The sequence below is a fragment of the Austrofundulus limnaeus genome, unplaced genomic scaffold, assembly GCF_001266775.1.
Source record: "Austrofundulus limnaeus strain Quisiro unplaced genomic scaffold, Austrofundulus_limnaeus-1.0 Scaffold18, whole genome shotgun sequence".
Lineage (NCBI taxonomy): Eukaryota > Metazoa > Chordata > Actinopteri > Cyprinodontiformes > Rivulidae > Austrofundulus > Austrofundulus limnaeus.
Genome location: NW_013952420.1, coordinates 650,140 through 651,572, shown reverse-complemented (window position 1 = coordinate 651,572; position 1,433 = coordinate 650,140). Strand labels below are relative to the sequence as shown.

The 1,433-nt window shown below is 41.2% G+C and overlaps 1 protein-coding gene across 3 annotated transcripts in view; it reads left to right on the top strand.

The window, feature by feature from the left end:
• The window catches only part of trak1a (trafficking protein, kinesin binding 1a), a 50,091-nt gene that overhangs the window by 31,485 nt on the left and 17,173 nt on the right, over positions 1 to 1,433 (top strand). For all 3 annotated transcript variants that reach the window (XM_014003356.1, XM_014003357.1, XM_014003355.1), the window contains one exon: positions 177 to 253. In XM_014003356.1, coding sequence (XP_013858810.1) covers positions 177 to 253 — 77 coding nt within the window. The remainder of the gene's footprint in view (positions 1 to 176; positions 254 to 1,433) is intronic.

Genomic DNA, 1,433 nt, shown 5'->3' with positions numbered 1-1,433 from the left:
TGTTCCGATCACTCTATCACAGAAAAATAAGAGTTGTAGAACTTATTGAAAACTCAAGACAGCCATAACATTATGTTTCTTTACAAGTGTATGTAAACTTTTGACCACAACTGTATTTATTAACCCAACTTTGCATGAACCCACATTGACGATCTGTTTTTCTGTCTCCCCGGCAGTGCTGTGTGCTGACAGAGTGGGCCAGATGACGAAGACCTACAGTGACATTGACGCTGTCACTCGACTGCTGGAAGAGGTTAGAGTGCAGAAAGTAGATTTTGAATCAAACACAGAGGAATAAAAGCATTTAAGAAGAACTTTCAAATATCATGGTGGTGGTTTAAAATGGAGGGTTGCTCAGTTGACAGAACGGAAGTCTGGACATCATGAGACGAGAGCATCAGAAACAGAAACATTGTTAAATGAACCATAAAATCAGCCAGACAGACAGGAGTGAAGCTGTTGCCTAAACACAGCACTCTGACATTTCATATCTTCTGGGAAATATGGATAGGAAAAAAAAACATTGCTTACTTTATTAAGATTTTTTTCCCAAACACGAGGAAAAATGGGCTGTGGTCAGAAGAGACCAAACTTCAACTTACAAACGTTGAAGAACAACTCCACATCTGAGACAAATCTCCCACCTCATCATTCTGAGAGCAGCTCTCTACAGTGCAGCATGGTTGGTGGTGAGGGTGTTTTTCCATCAGCAGGGGGCTGGAAACCTGGTCAAACTTTAAGGAAAGTGTGAATATTCAATTCAATTCTGTTCATTTATGTAGCGCTAAGTCACAACATACGTTGTCTCAGGACACTGTGCATAAAAAGAACAATGTAAAGAAGAAAGCAGCAGACTGTGTTGAATCACTTCATCACAGTCTCCCATCCTAAGCAAACGGTGGAGAGGAAAAACTCCCTGCTAATCAGGAAGAAACCTCCAGCAGAAACAGGCTCAGGACAGGCGGCCATCTGCCTCAACCGGCTGGTTGGAGAGGACAGGAAAGAGACAAACACAGCAGGACTGGTCCAGGTTCACATTCCTCTGGAAGATAGACAAGGAAACACGTTATCAATAGAAATAATTACAATAAACATGTAGAGGAGAGTGACAAAAGACAACAGCAGAGTGAGGAAATGTGGTCAGTTTGTGCTCCAACAGTCTAAACCTATAGCAGCATAACTAATTAACTATTATAACTAAGGAATAACTCAGGAAACCTAAGTCCAACTATATGATTTATCTAAAAGGAAAGTCTTCAGTCTAATCTTAAAAGTAGACAGAGTGTCAGCCTCATGGACAGAAACTGGAAGTTGTTTCTACAAGAGAGGAGCTTGAAAACTTAAAGCTCTGCCTCCTGTTCTACTTTTAGAAACTCGAGGAACCACAAGTAAACCTGCAGTCTGAGAGCGAAGTGCTCTGTTAGGAAAGTATG